At 39.6% G+C, this 22615-nt stretch overlaps 3 protein-coding genes across 3 annotated transcripts; all 3 read right to left on the minus strand.

Moving 5' to 3' along the window:
* Positions 1 to 68: 68 nt before the first annotated feature.
* Positions 69 to 10429, minus strand: LOC124187072. The gene is made up of 17 exons (XM_046579322.1): positions 10005 to 10429; positions 9660 to 9946; positions 9406 to 9596; positions 8440 to 8623; positions 7743 to 8053; positions 7293 to 7662; positions 6899 to 7239; positions 6601 to 6834; positions 6268 to 6519; positions 6025 to 6186; positions 5670 to 5697; positions 2948 to 3159; positions 2499 to 2868; positions 2096 to 2430; positions 1790 to 2023; positions 1461 to 1712; positions 69 to 1395 (listed from the first exon to the last, which is right to left on the minus strand). The coding sequence occupies exons 5-17, from the start codon at positions 7930 to 7932 to the stop codon at positions 1232 to 1234; spliced, it is 3144 nt and encodes a 1047-aa protein (XP_046435278.1). The 5' UTR covers positions 7933 to 8053; positions 8440 to 8623; positions 9406 to 9596; positions 9660 to 9946; positions 10005 to 10429; the 3' UTR covers positions 69 to 1231.
* Positions 9694 to 10410, minus strand: LOC124187073 (cytochrome P450 6k1-like). The gene is made up of 3 exons (XM_046579323.1): positions 10347 to 10410; positions 10005 to 10238; positions 9694 to 9911 (listed from the first exon to the last, which is right to left on the minus strand). Exons 1-3 carry the CDS (start codon positions 10408 to 10410, stop codon positions 9694 to 9696), a joined length of 516 nt encoding a protein of 171 aa, XP_046435279.1.
* A 1456-nt stretch (positions 10430 to 11885) lies between the features above and the next one.
* On the minus strand, positions 11886 to 21533 carry LOC124187074. The gene is made up of 13 exons (XM_046579325.1): positions 21030 to 21533; positions 20681 to 20896; positions 20222 to 20591; positions 19788 to 20125; positions 19481 to 19714; positions 19142 to 19393; positions 18902 to 19065; positions 15039 to 15324; positions 13711 to 14080; positions 13285 to 13622; positions 12932 to 13162; positions 12590 to 12841; positions 11886 to 12520 (listed from the first exon to the last, which is right to left on the minus strand). The coding sequence occupies exons 2-13, from the start codon at positions 20865 to 20867 to the stop codon at positions 12357 to 12359; spliced, it is 3186 nt and encodes a 1061-aa protein (XP_046435281.1). The 5' UTR covers positions 20868 to 20896; positions 21030 to 21533; the 3' UTR covers positions 11886 to 12356.
* Positions 21534 to 22615: the final 1082 nt, after the last annotated feature.

Genomic DNA, 22615 nt, shown 5'->3' on the forward strand with positions numbered 1-22615 from the left:
TTATCATATTATCTTATCGGTTTGTTTACATAAAATATTTATTCTTCAATGTTTAACGTGACTTGTACAATGTGTCAGTTTCATACCGTGTTGCAAGAAATTTGGAGCATTTAAAAAAATTGATGCGTTATTCATTACCAATATTATGAATGGAGTTCCGCATGATGGTCTTAGATTATAAAGCTGTTTGTAACGTCATTTCTTATGTTTAATTCAGCAATATGCTTTCGCTATATTTATTCGAAAAAAGCTCCAGAATTTCTTCAAGTTTTATAAATTCTGACTTTGATAGAACGCGTCAATTTCTCGAAGATTACAGTGTTATCTGATATTACACGAGCATCAATATTCTGGATATAAGTATACGTATGATATTTGCTTCCTGCCAGTTCGCACAGTCAACTCGCTGAAGATGCAGCCTATTATACAGTATGAAATAAGAAGTAATTATCATAACTAAGTAATGGTCGTAAAATACATTCTGCATAGTTTCGATAACGTTATGAAACAATTTATTCGACGAGTACTCGAGGAAACACATACCGTTATGGGTCGGATTTAGGATGGCCATTATTTATTTACGGAAGACCAAAACTCGCCACAATAATTTAACTCTCGTACAAAGACATGACTCATGTTATTTGCCATTCGCAATCTTGGCCATACTCAAAAACAAAAAAATTGCGCTACAACTTTCTTTATGCATTTTTGCGTTGTCAATTTTTATTTTTCTACCAGTCATCTTTTCGTATTTGTTGTTTCTCTACGTTTTTAATTGTTGGTGGTTTGACTTTCAGGATTTCGTTTCGTCGACTTTTTGGTCCTTCGCATTTTTGTACTCCTCCCTTGCCTACTGCATCGCTCCTTAGAGTTCATTCTTTAGCGTGCAGTTTTCTAACGTGCTTCCTGACATTACAATTGTTTTGGAAAGTTCTAACAGTGAAAATGTAAGTTGATCAAACGTTTCAACAATCAATATCACTTATTCTTTATAATCTGCGTATCGATTAAATTATAGTTTCAGATTTATACACAGACGTCAACGTTCCACAATAGTTGCTGAACATTTTTTTTCTCTCACTGAGCAAGGAGAAAAAGGAAAATCGAGACGCATGTCCATATGGACAGTTGTTATCGTCAAGTGGCAGCACGCGGCCCAGTCTATCCAAAGTTAATTAAACGAAGTAAACATCTCGTTACTACAGTCGGACAAATATTGTTTCATCCTCCACTATCTTTCTTCGAGCAGAAGCGTTACTCCGCCTATGGGTCCATGCAACAACTTTCCTTTATCCAGAGGCAGAGGTACTTTCATATCCGGAGCGGGCTTGAAGCGATACTTTGCAAGCAGGACAATGAGGCCCATTTTCGTCTGAAGATAGCCGAATCTCATTCCTGTAAAAATAAATTTAGGAAAAAACGGTGATGCATTATGTTTGATATTCACGTAAGAAACTCACCGATGCAAGTTCTAGGCCCTTCGCCAAAAGGTAGATAAGCGTAACGGTGCCGCTTGGCGATATTCTCATCGCTGAAACGTTCCGGGTCGAATTTCTCTGGCTCAGGGTAAAATTTTGGATCCCTGTGGATGCCAAACACCGGAATGAATATCGGGGTACCCGCCGGAACGTTGAAGCCGCTATTGGGCAAGTCAACGTCCTGATTGCACTCCCTGTTGAGTTGCGGAACGATAGGATACTTCCTTAGGGTCTCTGTGAAACGCGAGAGAAAGGAAGTGAGCATTTAATCCCGATAGATGATTTGATAAACAGAGGCTGGATCAACAAACCAGAAACAACTTTGTGAAGGTAAACCATCTTTGCGATACTCTCGTAAGTTATTCCCCCGAACTGTTTGAGGACGCTGTTTATTTCCTCGGCAACTTTCTCCTGGATTTCAGGATTCAGTGCCATTTCGTAGAGGCAGTAGGTTGCCGTTGTTGACGAAGTTTCGAATCCGGCTAACCAGAAGACGAAGGATTGAGCAGCTCCTTCCTCGACAGTGATCCGTCCACCAGTTTCCTCTGCACGATGCAAGAAATAGAAGAACCATCGTCAATGCAGTTTGACTTTTTTCGAGCGACTTGACGTCCTACCTGAGCCCTGGGTGTCCTTGCCGTCGTCAACCTGGACATAGCCCTTATCCATCAGCTGCATAAGCAGGTCCATAAAGTCATTTCTCACCACTTTAGCAGACTTTCTATACGCCACCATGTCCTTGAACGTTTTCATAAAGAAGTCTGAAGCTCCTTTGTCGGTTGTGCTGAGATTCAGCAGCTTCAAAATCGGTGGGCACGCTGACAGCAGCGTGTTTCTGATTGGATTTGGCTCCAACGTCTTACGACCCCAAAAAAGAAACTCAGAATGTGGGTTCTGCAGACTGTTGCCGTTTATTCCGAACGCGATGGAGGCGATGACGTCAGTGGTGAACCTGTAACCGAGGATTCTTCGCTGAACCATCGCTGAACGACTCCCAGTTCCGCAAGGTCGATCACTCACCTGGCCATGATGTCCTTCACTTCAACGAGATCGCTCTTCTCCACTTCATCGGCAACGCACCGGACGAGATTATCAGTGCAATCCTTAACCGCGCCGAAATAGTTCTTCATTTTAACGGACGTGAACGTTGACAATAACTTTGCCCTCATCTTTTTCCACCTCACACCACCAAGTAGGAAAAGGTGGGACGACATCGGGTCCACTTCCTCGTTTACGTACATTCCGCGGTCGTGAAATTTTGTGAACTCCTTTGTCAGCACGAAGCGGATCAGGTCTGGGTCACAGATTACCAGGGTTGGTCTATGGAATGAATAGATACCGAAGACGCGTTTGCTCTTAAATCGGTCGTACCCGTCGCGCAGCATTTCACCTGAGAACAAAACGAGCGGATGGATTAAAAATGGATGTTAGATGGAATTTCGGCTGTTGAATATCAAGTTGTAACGCACCGATTGACTGCTTGGACATGAGGACCGGTAACAAGTTGCCGAACGGTACTGTTGTTTCACCCTGAATAATCCCTCTCGAACTCCAGTAATTGTAGACGATGTGTTTTAGGTACATGTAGGCGGCACCGATTATTGCAATTATCACACCAAGAATTTGGAGAAGATAGTTGTCCGTGAAAAACACCATCATGATAGACACTGGAGAATTAATTCTTCAGACAGATAAGGATGCTCACAAATGTAATCAACTACATCTAGGGTGTTATAGGAAATCAAAGGTAGCGGCACTACATCCAAGGACTATAGTGTTGGAAACGCACTTGGCACATCAAAAGTTGATAAACTAGAGAGTAGCAACGGTCGTTCGATACTTTTCATATCCCGTCAAATACGTAGCACATAGGCTTACAGAAAGCCTTTATATAGACATCGAACCACTTCCGTATCGACAAGCGCACTGTGGAGTGTGGTAAGTAATAGCTGTAACTTTAGTTTCAGTTACTTCATTGGAATGGTTGACAATATCGGTAGAGCCTCGACGTCGGCGTTATCATGTTTTCAAATTTTTCCAATCATCACGATATTGTTTTTCAGAGCAATTTGAAGAAAACAGTTTCAAAGTATACGAAACTCAAACAAACACCGTACATGGCCAAGAGACGTTTAGTCGGACTGAGAAACGATTGCGTCTTATCTTAAGACCTATCTAAAATCTAATGAGTAATTAAATGTGGGCAAGAATAACTTGGAAACATATTGTGGAACCCGTGGGCCAAAAGTAGCATGTGAGAATGACTTGTTTTAGGATTAATAACGCAATCGAATTGTATAATAGCCAAAAACTCAATTTGCTAATAATTGCTTCTGAAAGAAGAGAAGGAAACAATTTTTAACTAAGGCGCCCAGTACAGTTTTTTTTTTTACAATAAATTAATGTAGTCCAAAACGACTTGTTTCATAATCAAAGTTTATTTAACAGCAAAAAAAAAAAAAAATGTTGAAAATACAAAATTTGTTTGACAAGAAATTTTCTACCTCGATGATGCAATTCATCCTCACGATGCCTCATATCTTTCAATCAACCATTCCTTATTGTCGAACATAGGGCATCGAAAATAAAAACGACCAGGCCTCTGATTCTGCAAAAATCTATCCTGCAGAGTAAAAGTCCTACGGAAAATATCTTACAGGATTTTTTCTGGAGAAATCTTACTCTACAGAATGCGATCCCTCAGAGTTCGTTTCTACGGAAAGCGAAGCCTAATTTATTCTAGATTTGGGAGTGATACAGTCACCTTTAACGTATTTATCAAGGAATCGATTTGAGTTGTGGTTTTGGAAATGGACTAATTCTTTTTAACCTTTGAACTTATTGAAACTCTGTAGAAACGCATAGTAATTTAAACATAAATCAATCGACAGATTTTTCTTTTCCAATTCCTTACGTTAATACGATGAGGAATGGTGACTTCGAAGGACATGATGCGTCAAAAGAACGAATTCGGTCATCGGTGTAGAAAAATCCGTGCGACAGAAATTTTTTTCACAAAACGTTCTTTCGATATGAAATGAACTTTGGTCAAGAACTACGTTGATTATCTTTTGAAAGAGGATGTACTGGTACCCTTAAGGCCGTTCTTTGTTTCTTTACCTCATTAACTGCACGTCCAAGATAAGTGTTTTGACGCCGTGACTTGTGGATTATTTCGAACTTGATAACATGAAAATAGACTCGTTAACATTATTCATGAAAATATCTCCGACACGCTTACGAAGAATTATCTCATCTGCCTAAAGATTAGGAAACCAATGCGCTGCAGCACCGAAATGACTCAACGTGTCGATGCATTCTATTCGTAACGATGGGTGGGTACCGAAGTATCCATGATACTTCACAATTAGTGAGAGACTCCAGCTAGCCTCGATGATAATTTTCTACGAGTTGAAACGTTATTCTTCTTCACGTGGGGGAGAGCCGGGTCAAATGGGGACGTTAGTAAGGGAATGGATATAATTTGGCTATTCCGATGAATGAGACATTGTCTACTCATTTCCGTCATCTGTGGAACTTTATCTGGCCACCATCAAGAGGTAAATTACGAATGTTTTATCATTGGATCAAAAATATTATTTTATCTTCAAGTAGAGAAATCCCCATTTTGCCCGAAGGTGCAGGTAAAATGGGGACCACGGGAAAATGATGAAAAAAAATATTTACTTACAGTGGGAATGAAATAACTTATTGCACAAACGACAATTACTCTTGCAGTTGAGTAAAAGTTACAAAAACACCATTTATTATTTATCTGAACAGTCACACACATTGTCTGCGCTCGCATCGTCAACATTAGAATAATCGTCGGATTATGACTGCCGGTTTGACTTGCTTTTGTAATTACTGGGCATTTGGAATCGATAAATAATCCACTTTGGTTCAATACCCTGACTTTTATTTGTTTACCGCATTGATAGGGCATGAATATACACGAGCCAATATCTCCAGTTTACCCTGCACCCAGGCTTCCCATTTTGTCCGATCAGGCATTTATGTAAACAAATGTGGTTCCACCACGCTATCGTGAAGTGAACCAACAGGTCCAATGTGTATAAACTTGTTTGTTTGATCCTGAAATAATATAAATTCCCGTAATTGTTTATGCTTCTTGTAAGGTAACACCATACAGAATTTCGGTGGCGCACAACGCAAATTGGAACGACTGACGCAGCCAACATAACCGTAAATATTACAGCTGAATCAGGATACAGTAAGTATGATCATTGGTAAAACCATATTTTTCATATGTTGAGCATTTAGAACGCCGCGTGTTTTCGTATTACATAATTTATGAGGTCAGCAGAGACAGCAATTTCAACTTTTGGTAGTAGCGGCTGGATGCGTTGAGATGGTATTGTATGTATAGGATATAATTTGAATTGCGTAATTTCTTATTCTTCTTTGTATTATTTATGCATTACTTGTTAGTTTTACCATGATTTTATAGTATTATATTTCCATTTCCATTGATTTGAATTATAATTCAAATATTTATAAATGCTAAATTAGGCTTTGAAGCATTATCGTTTTTCGATTCGAAGTTTCACTCCTCCTTTCGGACTAAGAACAAAGTTCCCCTTGTCCAGTTCGATCGGTACTTTCAAGTTCGGACTTGGCTTGAATCGGTATCTGGAGAGTAGGCTGACGAGGCCAACCTTCGTCTGAATCAAACCGAACCTCATGCCTAAAACGATACGGAAAATAAAAGCAAGCGAACGACATTGGTTGAAGCTTCGCGATATGCAGAGTGACGAAAGTAACATACCAATACAGTTTCTGGGCCCCTCGCCGAATGCCAAATAAGAGAACTGGTGCCTCTTGGCGATGTTCTCTTCGGTGAATCTTTCGGGGTCGAATTTCTCCGGGCTTGGATAAATTTCGGGATCTCGGTGAAGCCCCAATACGGGAATGAGAATCGGAGTTCCCTTTGTGACGCAAAGTCCGGTATCAGGAAGTTCAATATCCTTGGTACACTCTCTGTTGAGAACCGGAAGCGAAGGATACTTCCTCAGCGTTTCTGTTGGCGGAAAAAATTGTCACTAGCGATTGTCTTTATTTGCGGTACGAAATTGAGTGATAATTATTCGAAAAAACGTACCGGACACAACTTTGTGAAGATAGTGCATCTCCTTGATGCTTTCGTAATTTATGCCCCCAAACTTGACCAACACGGTGTTTATCTCCTCGGCAACTTTTTCTTGGATATCAGGATTCAGTGCCATTTCGTAAAGGCAGTAGGTTGCCGTTGTTGAAGACGTCTCAAAGCCGGCCAGCCAGAACACAAAGGCTTGAGCAGCTCCTTCCAACATTGTAATCTTCACTTTGTCGGCATCTACGAGTCGGGATTAAAGGCAATACAGTTTCTGCGTTTTTCGCGAGTTTGATTATCATCATACCCGACGTTGTGTCAACCGATTCCGTATTTTCGTCACTTTGTAAGTAGCCCTTGTCGATGAGTTGCATAACCAGACCCAAAAAGTCCTTCCTAGCCACGTTGTTGGCCGTTCTGTACTGCACCGTCTCCTTGAAAGCGTTTATGAAAAAGTTGGATATTTCCTGGTCGATTACTCGGATGTTGAGGAGATGCATGATGCTCGGGAACATTATCGCAAGCGCGTTTCTCAATGGTCTTGGCTCGAAGACCTTTCTGCCCCACTTCCGGAACTCTGCATCTGGATTCTCGATGCTGTTGCACTGGACGCCGAAGGCTGCTGACGCGATCACGTCAGTGGAAAACCTGCAATCGCGATCATTACGTATCGTGAAATTGGTTCATCAGAGTAGACTGACCTTGCCATCAGATCCTTGACCTCGATAAGTTCAGATTTGCTGGCTGTACTCAAAACGGAGGAAGCCAGAGTATCGGAACAGTTTTTGATGGTGAAAAACATTTGCTTCATCTTGCTTGCAGTGAAGGTCGGAGTAAACTTGGTCCTCAGATGCTTCCATTTCGCCCCTGGTACCAAAAAGAGATTCCCAAGAACAGGATCGGCTTTCTCGTTTATGTATAAGCCACGGTCATGAAAGTGGGAAAACTCCTTCGTCAGAATGAAACGTATCAGCTCCGGATCGTTTACGACAAGCATGGGCCTGTAAAACGTGTAGATACCGACGACTCGGCTGTTTTTGAATTTCATGTACGTTTCGCGAAGGAATTCGGCTGCCATATGAACAAAAGTAAAGATTGTTCGGAAATCGAATTATCTTAACCTCATCGTCTAATCGATTAGTTTTACTCACCAAGCGAAGTCTGGACTGATAATACGGGCCACAAGCTTCCAAATGGGACAATTATTGGCTTGACGTAATCAACGTTTCTCGAATGCCAGTAATTGTAGGTCACATATTGCAGATAGATGTACACACCACCGACCACAGCGATTGTCAATCCGAATAGTTCAACGAGCAGATATTCCAAGTGATTCCCCATGTTTTTATAATGCAAGATTCCAATTGACGTCGAGCTGTGACTGCTGATACGACCACCTCAAGTTAGTTCGGCCACTTTATACACTCCTTTTTTCGTGTTGGTATCCATGGCCTAAGCTATACTGCGAATTTTGGATTATGTAACAGACTACGCTTTAGAATGATTCAACAAGTCAACGGTCGAGGTATTCGCACTCAAGATTATGTATAGTCTAAAATATTAGTGCTGGTATCCAAATCCGTGTATCATGCACATTGATCGATTGAAAAAGAGAAGGTCAAATTGTTAGGTAATAATCCGTGGTTCGTGAGGTAAAAACCGAAGTTTTCATCAAAGCATAATTGTCATTCTATATGCTGACCGTAAATCAGTGTTCACCACGCGTTCTTTCTCAGGACAAACAAGAGTGATCTCATTGAATTGCAAATGCTGATTATTCCTTGCTAATGTTTATCACATGCTATGTCGAATGTGTTTTAAAACTCCTACTGAACTCGGGACTTTTACCTTACTGATTTCCATATTTACGACTTTAGTATATGCATTTGCATGTTACATACTTGGAGAATCCATGATGCGACTGGTAATATATCCGCATCTACAAGGTCAACCTAACTCCGTTACAATCTAATCTGACCACAGTCTTTCTTACTTTTTCTATTTCTTTCTCGCTCAGGCTGGTGAATGAAATCTGGAATCAGGTATCCACACAATTAACATCAGTATATTTTGCGAATGATGAGTCCCAATAGAGCGAGCGAGGTAGGAAAGGTTATGCATTCGCGTACCGTGTTCTGTTATCACGAGTTTTTGAATAATTTTGGACGATTTGACGATTAACTGCTACTTTATTTCTCGGTATTTGGTAGAGCTTCAGCCTCGAAGCAAATCTCAAATACAACGAAGTGACCGGCGCCGAGAAGTGTGTTAATTTTGTAAATCAAATTCAACGTACAGTGCTGTTATGAACTGATCCGAGCATTGGCAATTTAATTAAATCAAACTTGATTATTTCTCAGAGGAGAAATATCTATTATAATTAACACGTGCTATTCAGGTTATTTAAACTATCATGACAAAAAAAAGGTATAGCTGAAAAGTAGCAAAAAACTGTTTCCGACGCCAGCGTCAGATTTTGCGAAATATAAGATTTTTTCATCTTCATCAATGTTTCTAAACAAGCAAGTGTATCTTCTTTTACGATTATCGGTTTGGTTTGCGAAAACTATTTGTTGCCACAGAAAAACAATTTTTTGGTGTTTCAAATTAAAGTTACGAGTCGGATTAAGTTCATAACTATTTAAATTTATTCATCAATTGTTCAAAACTTTTTTTTTTCCATATTTGCCATTTCTACTTTACTTACAGACCTTATAAAATTTTAATCAATACACTTGCCCAAAGACTCACGAATCGTTCTCGAATTGCAGCAACACAATTTCATGTCAAATGTATTCGAGAAAAAAAGTCCACCTGTTCGTTGTAGTCACGATTAAATATCAGGTCTCTACTACTGCACGGTATTATCGCATTTGGATTCGGAGTGTCACTCCGTTTGCGGGAACCTGGACAAAGTTAGTCTTGACTATCATCAGAGGTACTTTCACACCCGGGCCTAATGTGAAGCGATACTTGGACAGCAAGCTGACGAGTCCAACTTTAGTCTGCAATGGAAAGAAAAACTAATTCATATGATCTTACGACGAAAAATGTTGGTCGCAACGTACCAATGCAATTCCACGGCCCTTCACCAAACGGTAATTAAGCGTACTGATATTTCTGGGCGATATTCTCCTCGCTGAATTTTTCGGGGTTGAATTTTTCTGGTTCTGGATATATTTCGGGGTGCGAATGGAGTCCAAAAACAGGAATGATCAATGGAGTTCCCTTTGTAATTCGGTGCCCGGTCCCCGGTAACTCAATTTCTTCGATGCACTCTCTGTTGAGTATCGGAGTGACCGGGTACTTTCTCAGTGTTTCTGCGTAGATGGTGAAGAAAAAATTGATGGTACACCTGTTAAAAGAAAAGCATGTTTTTTATTGAAATGGAAGAAAAACTACGAAACGCTTACCGGAAACAACTTTGTGAAGATACGGTATCGCCTTCACACTCTGGTAGGAAAGGCTTCCGAATTCTTCAAGGATGTCGTTGATTTCTTCGGCCAATTTGTCCTGGATCTCTCGATGCAGTGCCAACTCGTAGAGGCAATGCGTCATCGTTGATGATGACGTGTCGAAGCCGTCAACCCAAAAGATATAAGTCTGCGCGGCTCCCTGGAGCATTGTGATTTTTTCCTCGCGATCATCTTGGGTGAGACAAAATTCTTAGAATGTTGATCTACAGTGATATGGAAATCACTGCGTCTTTAAAGAATCTTGGAGTTCATCAATTACGAAAAGTTTATTATTTTTACCTGGTACGGCCGCTGATGACCTCTCATCGTCATTTTTTATGTAACCTTTGTTCATCAACTGCATAACCGAGTCCAAAAAATTCTTGAACCCCAGTAGCTGAATAACGAATACCTTCGACGTAAGCATAGGCGGCAAATGTGCCAGCAATTATTACGCCGATAAATTCGACGAGAAAATAGTCGGAACAAATGATCATTTTTTCAGTTTTTATTAACGTAAAAAAGGAATCTCAAAATGCTTTTGCAGATTTTTTCCGTTTTCGATTACAAATTCTTTGAGTCGCTTGGCATCAGCCCGTCACTGAGACGGTAATTCACTGACGATTAATACCTTACTTTCGGAAATGCGTGGCTTCAACATGCGGAAGTTGTTTTAACGAACGATGCATCTATTCGTATGATTTCTCGTGGATGCAACGGTTCACTTTAAAACTCAGTCTAACACGGATACATCTCCCACCGTTTCTCTTCAAAATCACTTCGTTATGCATAAATATAAGTATTTGTTTACTAACTTTACTGGAACCCTCGTATGGTTATCTGCCGAGATAATTATGTTCAATACTACAATGACGATGTTAGGAAACGTCGAGTATTGCAACACATATCAGATTTTAAGATTATGGAAAAATAAGTAGGAAGTGGAAGAAACAAACAAAATGAAGGGTCAAGTTGTTCAATATAAAATAAAAATTATAAATAACAGAAGTAAATGGGATCTAGCAAAGGCGTTCCGTAACTGAAAGGAACGTACAGCATGTTTCATCTCATCTCTGATGGATAATGCAGCATTTTTTTTTCTCAACGTTGGTAATAAATTGTACTGGAAGGTATAACAACCAAAACAATTAGCTCTTGACTCTTCAAGAGATACAAAAATCAATTAACACAACTTGAATACCGAAGAAAATACACTCTCGTGTTGTCTAATCGCCAGTATCAAAGTTATCCTTGCGTGAAAGAAAGAATAAAGACATGTCATTGTTGACTTAATCCATCAAAAAATTTGGTCACCCGTTATCGTAGAAAAGAATTTCGATACAATCGCAAATGCATTAGGTGCGGATAGAAATTCTGTGACTTAGCTCTTTCCCGTGCGCAGATGTTGGCTGGGATGTTAAGTACTTATGATTTTTGAATGTTTTAGCAGTACTCGCACTTAAACCATTTTGTGAAGTATTGGAACAATGGTTTAGTTATCTGTTGGTACAAATCGATATTGGGAGAGTGATATAATGGTACTTTATTTGGGTAGAAAACATGATCTGAAGGGTTTGTCATATTACTTATCATTTCAACTAAAATAATAATTTCATTCACCATTTCACTGCTGACAATCGTAGATCTCTAATTTGTTCAAGTCACATGAAACTCAGAAAAGACGAGAAACGAGAAAAATTTTCATTGTTTGACTTTAGAATTTGTAATTTTGTTTTCCAAATTGCCTTAATGATCGTGTCAGTCTTCGATAATATGTTATTTTGAAACTGAAGAGACTAAGAGACTAATTCATGCGCAACCGACGTAAGTAGTGAAAAATTGATTTTTATTTATTTATTTATTTTGTAACTGAAATATTTAAAATCTTGCAGAGATATGTTTGCTGCGGATTTTTTAGAACATCAAGTGTAGCCTGGGATATTTGGTCCGAGCATCCAGTTTCACTCAAAGCATCCACCAAACGTATTATAACCGTAATAACCAATTAGAGTAAGAAGTTGCTTTTTCATTATCTGCCACTATAACTGTACATCTTAGAGCATATACAGTAATATTGTAAGAAACGACTGATCTTACGGCGGATGGATTTTATATTGTGATAGCTAAAATGTGACGTTATCAACCTCAGATAATCACTAAATCCCAGCGGTAACTGTAAAAAATTTTTTCCACCACCTTCTTTAAAAGTTTTGTTCTCGAAACCTGTGAAATGTATATACAGGTATCGTTTTTCCAAACAGGGAATCTTAAACTTACATGGCACAAATATTACACATTGACTCCGTCGCATTATCGCATTTGGACACGCAATGTTACCCCGTTTAAGGCCATCTGCACAAAGTTTGCCTTGTCCATTATTAAAGGCACGTCCAAGTTCGGACCTGGAGTGAAACGGAACTTTGACAACATCCTGATCAGGCCAACTTTAGACTGCACCAACCCGAACCTCATACCTGCAATTAAAACGGAATCAAATCAGTTTGAACCTGTGTTAATAATCGAAGGCTACAACACCAACGTACCGATGCAGTTCCTTGGGCCCTCGCCAAATGGCAAGTAAGCGTACGGGTGTCTCTTGGCAATGTTTTCCTCATTAAACCGTTCCGGGTCGAATTTCTCTGGTTCTGGATATAGGTCGGGGTCCCAATGGATTCCAAGAACCGGGACAATAATCTTAGTACCTTTGGTTGCTCGGAAGCCGGTACCAGGCAGGTCAATATCCTCGGTGCACTCTCTGTTGAGCAACGGAACGACTGGGTACTTCCTCAGCGTTTCTGTGGATCACGGTTGAACATTAACTGATGTTTGGTCAAAGGACCGAGCCGTTCCGCAATGTGTAAAATATACTGTTGAGAACAACTTGCCAGAAACGACTTTGTGAAGATGGGGCATCGCTCTGATGGACTCGTAAGTTACGTCCCCGTATTCTTCAAGGACTCTGATTATTTCCGCGGCTGTTTTCTCCTGCAATTCCTGATTCAGCGCCAACTCGTAGAGGCAATGGGTCACCGTTGACGATGATGTGTCAAAGCCACCAACCCAGAAGACGAATGCTTGCGCTGCTCCTTCGTCCATGGTAATCTTCTGCTCGTCGACTTTTTTTTTTTAAATAAAAACTATGACAACTTTCTCTCTTCTATTTTTTGTAAAACAGAAACTACTACACATGAGAGAGGAATCTTATGTAAGTAATCCAAAGCAAAAATTGGCAAAATACCTGTCCCAGGCAGCGGTGCTTTTTCGTCGTCATTATGAACGTAGCCTTTATATATAAGCTGTATGACCAAGTCTAAAAAGTCTCTTCGAACGACGTTATTGGCCGTTCTATATTCTACTGCTTCCTTGAAAGCGCCCATGAAAAAATTGGTGACATCCTCGGGAATCGCGGTAAATTTAACCAGTTTACGCAAAATTGGAAAAGCAAAAACAAGTCCGAGTATACCCTTTCTTGGGGCAAAAAACTTTCTACCCATCGCCCGGAATTCAGCATCTGGATTTTCTAGGCTGTTACAATCAATACCGAAAGCCACTGAAGCGATCACGTCGGTGGAAAACCTTTGACGAGAGAAACGGAAGATGGTTAGTACTTGGATACATTTCTACCAGCTCAATGAAACCTGGACCTCTATAGAGGTAAACTGACCTTGCCATAAGATCTTTTATCTCAATCACTTCAGAGTTTTGAGCTTTTTTCTCGACTATCAGTGAAAGTCTGTTGGAAGTTTCTTTAACCGTAGGGAACATTTGTTTTATCTTGCTGGAAGTGAACGTGGGAGAGAACTTGTTCCTCAAAAATCTCCATTTGGCACCAGGCAGTGAGAACAAATGTCCGGACAGTGGTTCAGTCTTTTCATCGCAGTAAACCCCACGGTCGTGGAAATGCGGAAATTCTTTTGTAAGAACAAAGCGTAAGAGGTCTAGATCGGCGATGACGAGGTTAGGCCGGGTAAACAAGTAAACGCCAATAATTGGATGTTTCTTATACTCCGAGTAGATATCTTGGAAAAGTTCACCTGCGACATACCAGAAAATTATTTACACTCACGAAATTAATCCTCGGTTAAAAGGGCACATACCAATGGCTGGGTGGAAAAATTATCTGTCTCGCTCGTGACATTTTTTCACCGTAAATTCAGTTGTTATCAATGTTAGACTCCGTACAAAACTCGCCGTTGCGCTCCGAAATTCATGCAAGCTCCGTTTTGGGGATATTGTATTATTATATTTCTACATGCAGGGGCGAGGTGACAAAATGTGCCCATTAAGGAGAAAAAGCTTCGAACGGAGATTTGAATCAATGGTTGGAGTAGGTATTATTTGCATTCTTGCAGCGAGGAGTTTTGTATGGAGTCTAACTATTCTACCAACTAAATTTACGCCGCAAAAATTTCACGAACGAAACAGCCGGTTTTTCATTCAACCTTAGCTGGAGATAACCGGTTCTTCACGTGCAGTCCAGAATAGGCGGTTCTTCAAGCGGAAACCGAGATAACCGGTTTTGCAAGCGAAACCCGAGATAGTCGCTTGATCGACGCAGTCGTCGATACGGAGTGAGTCATTTGAAACTCCAGAAATGGAAGGAGCTTAGTGGATGAATTAGCACCGTACTCATCAAGCCAATCTGGCAAATCTTTGGTATAACGTCGAGAAGTCATTATTGTTGTTGTCAAAGTAAGATTCGAAGACTACATATAGATAACCACCGTGAATAACAAACGGTAACGAAGATGTGGCAAAAATGAAAAGACGGCAGCACGAAATGTCGACAATTAGGTTCACCTTGGCATGTGAAAGTCATGTTTATTCACAGGCGTATATACTGAACATTCGTTAGATTGGCTGAGGGGTTGGGCTTCATTCATCGACACAGCTCCTCCCATTATTACAGTTTGAATTGAATCACTCTGTATATACAAATCAATCATTTATAGTTCGGCTGATGCAAAAACACTTGACGGCACTTTGTTATACCTATTGAACGTTTTCTTGTTGTGACGGGCTTGATGTGGCCAAAAGGAATGATCGGCTTTGGAGAAATTACATTTCTCGAACTCCAGTAGCTGAAGGACACATATTTTAGGTAGGCATAGACAGATATGACAAGGGCAATTATTATCCCGGCAAATTCCAGGAGGAAATAGCTGGAGTGAACCACCATGTTTTCTGTACCTTCCAATGTACAGAAATATAATTTAAAAACTTTTCTACGTTTGTCAGGCTTTTCAACCTGAAAATCTTCACTTCGATAAAACTTTTCTCACAGCACCGGATTTCGTGAATCTTTAATCCTGCGCAGAAAAATCTCTTTGTTCAGTTCTTTTGTTTTGTTCGAAACAACGCGAAACCAACTCCATGCATCGTCGCAATATTAGTCAACCTCCACTCGAGACCGGAGCTCTACGTGAAACATGTTATCGGGTTATATACTTTGCCATCCCCTCTTCCCCCACTCGGTTTTTCCCGGAATTTCCAGGTGACTTCCTCCACTGCCTTACTCTCAATGCATAGCTATCTGAGGAAGTGCAAACAGTGACGAGATAATTCCATTCTTAAATGTTGAACGTGTTTACAAAAGTGCCTACCATACATTCACTAAAGAATTAAACATGGCCTGAGCACCTCGTTCATTCGAACTTCTATATTGACAAAATTATGTACCCTCATCAAATGATCAAGATGAGTAGTTACTTGAGTAGGTACTGTGAGTAGGTTTTGTCTGGAACATGATTTTGATGAGATTGAATCGAGACTTTCGCGCACTCAGCGATATGTTTATTTCACTGAATTTGGAAAAAAAAACACTGTCAAGTTCCGAAGATTTGAGTAAGACAGAGTTAGTGCCGTAAACGTATTTGATGTTTCATCGCGATATCTAATCATTTCAGATAACCTGCTGGTCAAGTCACCCAAAAACGTCGTGATAATATGCTGTAAGGCATGATACATAACCTCACTTCACTTTGAGTATCCTTATCAGTTCCAATTTGACAGACAAATGATTTAAGAAAAGTAACCATTTCATGTATACATTTTTCCGTACATGTGATTCACTTGAAATTTTGTATCCATGGGCTTTTGGGGTCGCTGATTATAAATCTGAACGTGAAATTCCAAAATTCAAAATGGCGGATTCAATATGGCGAACATATGTTCAAAAAGTGATTTGATTTTGATAAAAACTTGACGGTACTTGGTTTTCGGGGTCACTGATTACGAATCTGAACTCGAAATTCGAGAATTCAAAATCGCGGATTCAATATGACGTACAGACAGAAACAAGAAAAAATTTTCGGTTTGTATTAAGTTTGCGCAAAAATTGACATTTGAATTTTCACGGTAGATTAGCAGAAAATGCTTTTTTCGTGGAAAAGTACTAATTTCGAGCATTTGTTTCCATGTGCTATTTTTGCAATAAATAAATAAATAAATAAATAAATTTTGTGTTTTTTTTAGAAATTTTTATAAATATTTCAGCGATCATGTGCAACAAAAAAGATTCGGCAGGTGTTACCAAAACTGTAGTTGAGTAATTAAAACGCTGCAAAAGAATGGTGGGACGCTGAGTGTCCCAGCGTGAATTAAAAGATTAAGCCAGATAAGTTCCCCCTAGTGGAATGACTTGCAATCAGTCCTCACATATCCGTTGACGATTAAGGTTACAACGTTCCTTGAGATTTCACGCACTTCAGACTTTCTAGAGAATCCCGATACAATCTTGCGGTTGGTATGCGATAAGCCTTTTTATTCACAAGTTACTGTGCCGAGTCAACTTTTTTACAACAGGATAGTATTCTGTGGTATTGAGGTCGGTGATTACGAATCAAAAATCAGATTTTGTAAAATTCAGTGAGTAAAAGTATTGTAAGCTCGAACCTTGAGAATCGATTCAAAGAATCTGTGCTTGTTTATGAATATGTATTTAAACTGAAGTGTTCTGTAAAAAAAAGAATAATTAAAATCATGCGTATTGATAGTTGGCATGGACATGCTGAGCGAGAAATGCACACGAGCAGATCATCAAAGTTCGTAAACCTGGACACGACAAGATCTGTAAACCGGGCTTAAGTCTAAATTCAAAACAGTTAAATCGTACTCTTTTTTCCCTGCACAGGTTAATACGAATGATTTTGAATCATAAATGTCAAACATGAAACAGTCAGTAATCTCAGTTGTGAAATGGAGGAACATCCGAAAACTGGCTGGTTTGTTAATTACAAGAACGCATCGTGGAAAAATTGACTCGTAAATTCTCCAGCCGAAGATTATTTTGAGGTTCGAAGTAATTGACAAATTTCTCATATCGATTGATCGCTATCTGCCGTCGATCGGCACCAATTGCTTTCAATAGGAACTACCGGTTTGTTATCAATGTTTTTCAAACTCCTTTAGCCAAAGGTTATAAATCTTATCGACAGAGAGCATATAATGCAAGATTTTGCGAATTTAAACGTCATTGTCAGAAAGGCGCTGATGCAGTTTAAATTTGGTGTTGGGTTGAGACATTTTTCAAATCCCGTCCAACCACTTTCGAAATACATTCACGTGATTCGATAAAATTTCGATGCAAATACTCTATCTTAGTTTGGATGCCAATGGAACCTAACATTTTACTGCAACTGTAACATTATCATACGATTACGCAAACACTTCATACGCGTAATACCTCGATACCAATACTCGTTTCGTGTCGTTTGGCAGATAAGAGTAAGTAGGATTGATAAAAAGCCACGTGCGAATTCGTATAGTCATTTCGTATCTACCAGGAGTTATCTGTAAACCAGCGCCAACAGATAAGCAACCGAAATTACATCTTATGTCTGTACTACCAGTTCTGAAAAGATTTGCATACCTTATCGACTGAGTTTGCGTCAGCTGCCAAGTCACGTGCTTTTATAAATAGCGTGGCGGACCTCTTACATTGGTTCAGTTGCCTATCTAGTCGCGCTGAGCACCCAGGTTTACAGAAAAGTTGCTGTACGTTGTTCTGATTTTGGTTCCGGCCAGGGTTTGCTTTATAGATTCTAATTAGGTGACAAATCATTATTACGAAATTCCTAAGAATCTATAAAGATGTTATTTCTCGGACCTGAAAGACATTTTCGTCAGAAGTTATATCTTTGGAGTAGTATACATATAATAAAATAATAATTTCAACATTTTTTAATTTTTATCGTTTGTTCCCATCATTTTAAGCAACAACTCTGTCAAGTTTCAAATCGTTCTTTTTATTTATACCAAAGTCATAAAAAACGAAATAAATTGTTATAAAAATCACTGGTATTTTTTATTTCAAGCTTTCGCAGTTTTGAGGCATGTCTTCCGGTTGATGTAGCGGCTTGAGACTTTACACAGAGATTTGTTCAATGATTTTGAACAGATTGGGATGGCGTTCCAATCTAAATTTCTCCACCACCAAATAAGGATCACCCTGATACGGTTAGATGGACTAAATTTTTGTCATAAAAAGACTAGCATTTTCTATTTTACTTTTACAAGTACGGCCAATGTACGTTATCGCTCTTCGGCGCGAAGCACTACTTCATCTCGATTCTTCTTCGATTCTTCATCTGTGATTCTTTCGAAGGTTTTATTCTATCTCTTTACAAGCTTTTAAACCTCGCCTAGGTTCCGGGTAACAAAGCTTTTAGACATTGAGCCAAAATGACGAAATTGACTTGAGTGTGTTGAACAAGTTTGTCCGAAAGTAAAGGCAATCAAGTATAATATATACTTTTTTTTTCAAAAGAATGCAGTTGTAGCATAAGAACTTTATTTTTCAACTTGACTTACGTAGTTACGGTGATATAAAAGAATGTTTATGATAAAGCTGATTATCGCTCTTCGATGCGAAGGACTATTCCATTACTGTCAGGGCAGTGCACGAGATTTCCTTTGTCCATGACCATCGGTACTTTCAGATTTGGTCCAGGTTTGAAACGGTATTTGGAAAGCAAACTGATGATCGCAACCTTCGTCTGTACCAGACCGAACCTCATGCCTGCGAAAACATCAAAAATCAATCAGTTTATATCCAATCGAATTAGTCATATTTGAGAGCCACAAGATCAACTTACCGATGCAGTTCCTCGGCCCCTCACCAAACGGTAAATAAGTGTACTGATGTCTACTTGCGACGTTCTCCTCATTGAATCGTTCGGGGTCGAACTTTTCTGGTTCTGGATAAATGTCTGGGTCCGATTGAATCCCGAGGACTGGGATGACTATCGCAGTCCCTTTTTCGATACGCAAACCAGTGCCGGGCAGCTCAAACTCTTTCGTGCACTCTCTGTTCAGAATTGGTACTGATGGATACTTTCTCAGGGTTTCTGAAAAAAGCGAGAGAACATTGTACAGCACTTCGTTATGGGACTCGGTGGTTGTGGTTGAAGGAATTGTTATTGAAAGAAACCAACCGTCAACGACCTTGGCAAGGTAGGGCATCGCCTTGACGCTGTCGTAAGATACGCCTCCTAATTCTTGTAGAACTGTGTTTATTTCATCGGCCACTTTGTCTTGCAAGTCTTGATGTAACGCCAACTCGTAAAGACAGTGGGTCACGGTTGATGAAGATGTCTCGAAGCCAGCCAACCAGAAGACGAAAGCTTGAGCAGCTCCTTCCATCATTGTGATTCTTTCAGAGTCAAGCGCTGCGCAGGCAAAATAATTCTCAGTTCATTTCCCCGTTTCAATTATTTGAAAATCAACGAAACGAAAGATTACCTGATGATTGCGCCGGTTTCAGCTCGTCGTCATTTTTCACGTAGCCTTTGTTCATCAGCTGCATGATAAGATCCATGAAGTCCTTTCGAACTATGTTATTGGCTTGCCTGTACTCGACGGTTTCCTTGAATGCACTGATAAAGAACTTGGTAACATCCTTGTCGGTTACAGGCATACGGAATGTTTTCAATATGGACGGGGCGAAAAATGATAGAAAATTTGTCAATGGTCTGGTCGCAAAAGCTTTTCGACCCATCTTTCGAAATTCCACATCAGGATTTTCAATGCTTTTGCAGTCTAGACCGAAGGCCGTTGAGGCTATAACGTCGGTGGAGAACCTTCATTGAAAAAAATAAGGTAACGTTAATTCCCACTAAACAACGTTAAATTGATTTCAATTAAATTTGTAATTATTCAACCAATTATAAACCAACCTTGCTACGAGATCTTTCACTTCGACCAATTCCGAATTCTTCGCTTTATCCGCCACAAACGCGGCGAGTGTCTCAGAACAATCTTTGACGGTGAAAAACATTTGCTTCATTTTACTTGAAGTGAATGTGGGGCTAAACTTGGTCCTCAAGTACTTCCATTTCGCACCAGGGACCGCAAACAGATGTGCCGACAGAGGATCGATCTTTTCCTCGGAATATACTCCACGATCGTGAAAGTGCGTAAAATCCTTTGTAAGAACAAGGCGTATGATATCGGGATCGTTGATCACAAGCGCAGGCTTGTGAAAGGTGTAGACACCGAAAAAAGGGTTTTTCTTAAACTTCAAGTACGCATCGCGGAAAAATTCACCTGTAACAGAGATACGAAGTTTGTGCTATAGTGTTTCGAAATGACTTCGGAACCAAAGTAAATTTGTATCGGAAAGACCGTTGACTCACCCATCGAATATTTGACTGAAAACACAGGCCACATACTGCCAAAAGGAACAATTGTCTCATAGGATACGACATTTCTTGAACTCCAATAATCGAAGGCCACATACTTGAAGTAGACGTAAATGGCACAGAGGACCGCAATTATTATCCCCAAGAATTCAACAAGAAAGAACGCCGAGTAAAGCGCCATCGTTTCGATATCCGATACCAATCAGAGGGCTGAAAATATTCGACACAATTACTTATATAGTTTTGTGGAGAAAAGATTCGTGATCAATCCGGGAACACTTGCAATCTACTTTTATGTCCTTCTGAGGCAATATCGAGCAAAATTAGGCCTGGATAAACTCACGGATGATTTGATATTTTTCACCTATTGTGTCGCGCAATGCTTTCTTCTTACGCTTCTTGGATGTTCACTTCAAATTTCTTGGAGCGATTCTCTTTATACAATCGTATCGCTGCTTTGACGAAGGAACGATAAGTTCTTAGAGATTGTTCGCGAAACAATGCTCCACACTGCCGTCCTCCGCGGCTTTTATACGGGGTTTTAGCAAATCAAAATGCCTCTGCGAATCTCTCGTGATAACCCCACGGTGACCCGACTAACAACAAATATTTCCCCCAAGTCTTGAGAGTGATTCGTCTAACGACGTGTGACGTTCACGACCTACCAGCAGATTAATTTCGCCAAATACTCACGATGATTCAACAGTATTCCGATTATGTTTATACCGAAATAATGTTTCTCACAATCGCGTAAACTCGCGACTTTTTAATAATTTTTTACTCCATGTGCACGATCTCCGGGTTTTCGGTTCAAATTAAGGTAGAAAAGAATTTCCGACTGCCAATCTTCGGCCAAAGAATAGATCCTTATATCAGCAGAATCCCCACTTGGGTATTCGGTTGCTAGCACGTTCTATCTATAAAAACATGAGTGGCTGATAATCACAGCGGACCAAATAGGAATAGCCTTGGTAAAAAATAACAAAAATTACGCACAAATTTACATATATGTATCTTCAACTACGTAAGTATCTCCATTGATAGTTTAGCTGTTGATTTATATGCGATTGAATCGGATTGATAGATGTACGAAGTTGAACTTGAAGTTCGGTAGAATAATGATTCTGCATCGTGAACGAGAATTTGTTCATCATTGATCTTCATCCTCACATCATCAAAATATTTAAATATTTTATAAATCGGATAATCCCAACGGCGTAAAAAGTAGAATCCCCAAAGTTTTTGCTCAAGATATCCATCATGCTGTTGTACCGTATGCAAATAATTACAGGTCAAATTTTCGCTCAGTCATCATGCGTTGAACGAATCTGGGTTTCGGCAGCAAGATAATAACTGTAATAATTTTGGACAGCTTCCCTACACAACTGAGTCGCTTCTACATCCATTATATGTATCCAGCACGGAATTGGAACGATTTGTATCGACACCGCAAGAAATTTTCAAAGTGGACAAAAATCTGTTTTTTGTACATGAGGAATTTTTTATTTCGTAACGAATGGACGCGATAATTGAAACAAAATTTTCGTGTTTCTCGAGTCTTCGTGTGTCATTTGAGTAAGGTCGGCAGTCAATTATCTCGGTAATCAGTTCTGACTGATATTTTATGAAATAAATTCAACAAACAAAAACCAGTCTTACTCCTATGAAGTAATCGTGAATAGATTTGATCAAAATATCGGTATAGAAGATTCTTTAGTTCGGTTTAGCTTATTTATACTTTCGGATATCAATTTTCCACCGTATTTAAACAGTTAAACCGAGAAAAGTTTGTTTTGCAATTTTCGTAAAAAAAAACAAAAATCTACAATTCCTGCTCCGAGTTCCCGGCAGCCATTTGCCGCATGATTAACAAAGAGCATGGCTTGACCATATCGAACTATTTTTCACGCATGTTATTATTATTATTAT

This window comes from Neodiprion fabricii, chromosome 7 (assembly GCF_021155785.1).
Source record: "Neodiprion fabricii isolate iyNeoFabr1 chromosome 7, iyNeoFabr1.1, whole genome shotgun sequence".
NCBI lineage: Eukaryota > Metazoa > Arthropoda > Insecta > Hymenoptera > Diprionidae > Neodiprion > Neodiprion fabricii.

Bases quoted from the DNA above. Each gene is read 5' to 3' on its own strand.
- LOC124187072 (XM_046579322.1), bottom strand. From the start codon at position 7,932: ATGGGGAATCACTTGGAATATCTGCTCGTTGAACTATTCGGATTGACA. The intron at 7,663-7,742 runs GTGAGTAAAACT...TTCATATGGCAG, and splicing joins ATCAGTCCAGACTTCGCTTG to CCGAATTCCTTCGCGAAACG. The intron at 6,187-6,267 runs GTATGTTACTTT...GTATCGTTTTAG, and splicing joins GGGGCCCAGAAACTGTATTG to GCATGAGGTTCGGTTTGATT.
- LOC124187074 (XM_046579325.1), bottom strand. From the start codon at position 20,867: ATGGCGCTTTACTCGGCGTTCTTTCTTGTTGAATTCTTGGGGATAATA. The intron at 19,715-19,787 runs GTAATCTTTCGT...TTGCCTGCGCAG, and splicing joins GAAACCGGCGCAATCATCAG to CGCTTGACTCTGAAAGAATC. The intron at 15,325-18,901 runs TAATCAGCTTTA...CCGGTGCTGTGA, and splicing joins TCCTTCGCATCGAAGAGCGA to GAAAAGTTTTATCGAAGTGA.
- LOC124187073 (XM_046579323.1), bottom strand. From the start codon at position 10,410: ATGCAGTTGATGAACAAAGGTTACATAAAAAATGACGATGAGAGGTCA. The intron at 10,239-10,346 runs GTAAAAATAATA...GTCTCACCCAAG, and splicing joins GTCATCAGCGGCCGTACCAG to ATGATCGCGAGGAAAAAATC. The intron at 9,912-10,004 runs GTAAGCGTTTCG...CCATCTACGCAG, and splicing joins TCTTCACAAAGTTGTTTCCG to AAACACTGAGAAAGTACCCG.